At 35.8% G+C, this 1,908-nt stretch overlaps 1 protein-coding gene across 1 annotated transcript; it reads right to left on the bottom strand.

The window, feature by feature from the left end:
* Nucleotides 1-321: 321 nt before the first annotated feature.
* Nucleotides 322-1,844, bottom strand: LOC107577865 (unconventional myosin-XVI-like; the record flags this gene model as incomplete). Its single annotated transcript, XM_016263895.1, has 3 exons — nt 322-439; nt 1,366-1,513; nt 1,727-1,844. Coding segments are annotated over 3 exons (384 nt in total), but the record flags the coding sequence as incomplete, so codon positions are not given.
* Between the last annotated feature and the right edge of the window lie 64 nt (nt 1,845-1,908).

The following is a 1,908-nucleotide window of genomic DNA, read 5'->3' on the forward strand; positions in this document are numbered from 1 at the left end:
CGTGATTTTTGAAAAAATGTTAAACTTCATCTATCTGTCTTAGAGTTATCTGTTTTTGAATTTTTTTTAACTTGAAATGCATATACATTTACACATTTATTTATTTATTTGTTTGTTTGTTTACTTAAGTTTTATTTCCAGGTTTAGGTTAAACCTTAAATCCTAGATTCTCAATGTGGTCTCTGATTTTTAGACTTCACTGTATTTCTCTCTTACACACACACACACACACAGTTTCACACATAACTAAATCAAACCTAAGTGTGCATGTGTAGTTGCATCTTCGCGTGAGGATGCATGTGTTATTGAACATGTGTGTACCAGTCTGTTGAAGCCGAGGGCACGCAGAGCCTGTTTAAGGGCCAAGAGCTTCTCTCTGCTCTGAGGAGACGCTGTAGCTACTGCAGGAGTTTGACCGGGAGCCGCTGTGTTCATACACCTGAAAACAAACAAACAAACAAACACAGAAGACACATGATTAGTGCGATTTAAGATTAGAGACGATTTAGACTTTACGTTGCCAGTGGATTCTGGATGTGAGTATTTGGTCTGGGCCTTTAAGAGTGCTAAGTAAAGTTTAAGATGTTCTAAGTGTCACTGACATAATCACAAATTCAAGTCAAAGAAAGGTGAATGTTACATTTTTAATGACAACCTTCCATTTACCCCTATGCAAGATTTGCTGGGGACACTTGAGAGTTCACAGAGAGTCCAGGGTAAAACAAGTTTAAAACTGGCATCTGACATCAGCCAATATTACGTTTTTTTTCCCATTTTGAAAAATCCTGATGAATGTTAAATGCTGAAACCGCATCAATCTGACAATGAAAATGCAATGCATTAAATGCTGAATTTAATAATCACCAGTCTTATATTATACATGTCTCATAGTACCCTTTACTACAGTGTAAATCACATAGAGATGAATATGAAAAAAAATGAGAAAAACTGAAAGACTAATGACAACCTACTTTTCAAGTTGGTGTTCTATGTAAACTCTGGGTAAATCCATTATTTTCATTTCTTTGTGCAAATTTAAAGGTTTATTTAAAATATATAAATATTTTAACTTATTAAAATTTCCTTATTTTGAAACACTTATTGGCAGTGTTAGTGAATAAAATAAAATAAAATAAAACAAAAAATAAAATAAAATAAACCCTCATTGCCAATGTTTGTGAACTAAACAAAAATCCTTACTATAAAATAAAAGCCTTATTCACAATATGTTTGAATTAATAATAAAGTAACACATATATATATATATATATTTATGACTACAGGCTATGATTTTATAAGGGAGGTCTTTGAAAATAGGTGGAATACAGAATGATATAACATGCCTATCAACATTGCGTGTGTTACCTGTGGGCTAGGACATTGTTTAGATATAGATTACTCTTCTCCTCTGCAGAAAGCCCCTCGGCCATCAGGTAGAAGATGTTAAAGTTCTGCTGATGCGGTGGAGTGCAGATGACCCTCGACTTCTCCAGCATGTAAGTGTACAGACGACCTAAAACACAAACACAGTAAGAGAAGAGTTGTAGAGGCATTAGTAGAGCAATGTCTCCCTCTATAGGTGAAGGATGATGGAGCAGAAGTCCTCTCTGCTGAGACCTGACAGCATATCACATGAATGCATTAGCACGTTCTCTATTTCTACACATTCAGCATATTAAAGCAACACTATGAATAATCGAAGTGCAAACAGGAGCAGTGTAACTACCTCGGAGTAGAGTCTTTCTCTTCTCACAGTACTGCAGTGAGATCAGATTGATGAAGCGGCTTGCTGAGGAGTTCATCTGAGTCTCAGCATGACCGAAAGCTTCCAAGATCACATTCACCTGCAAACATGACAGAAAAATGAAGAAGTGATTACAAAACGGTGACAGAGATTCCCATGTGGAC

Source organism: Sinocyclocheilus grahami, unplaced genomic scaffold (genome assembly GCF_001515645.1).
Source record: "Sinocyclocheilus grahami isolate Dianchi unplaced genomic scaffold, SAMN03320097.WGS_v1.1 scaffold7518.1, whole genome shotgun sequence".
Classification (NCBI taxonomy): domain Eukaryota; kingdom Metazoa; phylum Chordata; class Actinopteri; order Cypriniformes; family Cyprinidae; genus Sinocyclocheilus; species Sinocyclocheilus grahami.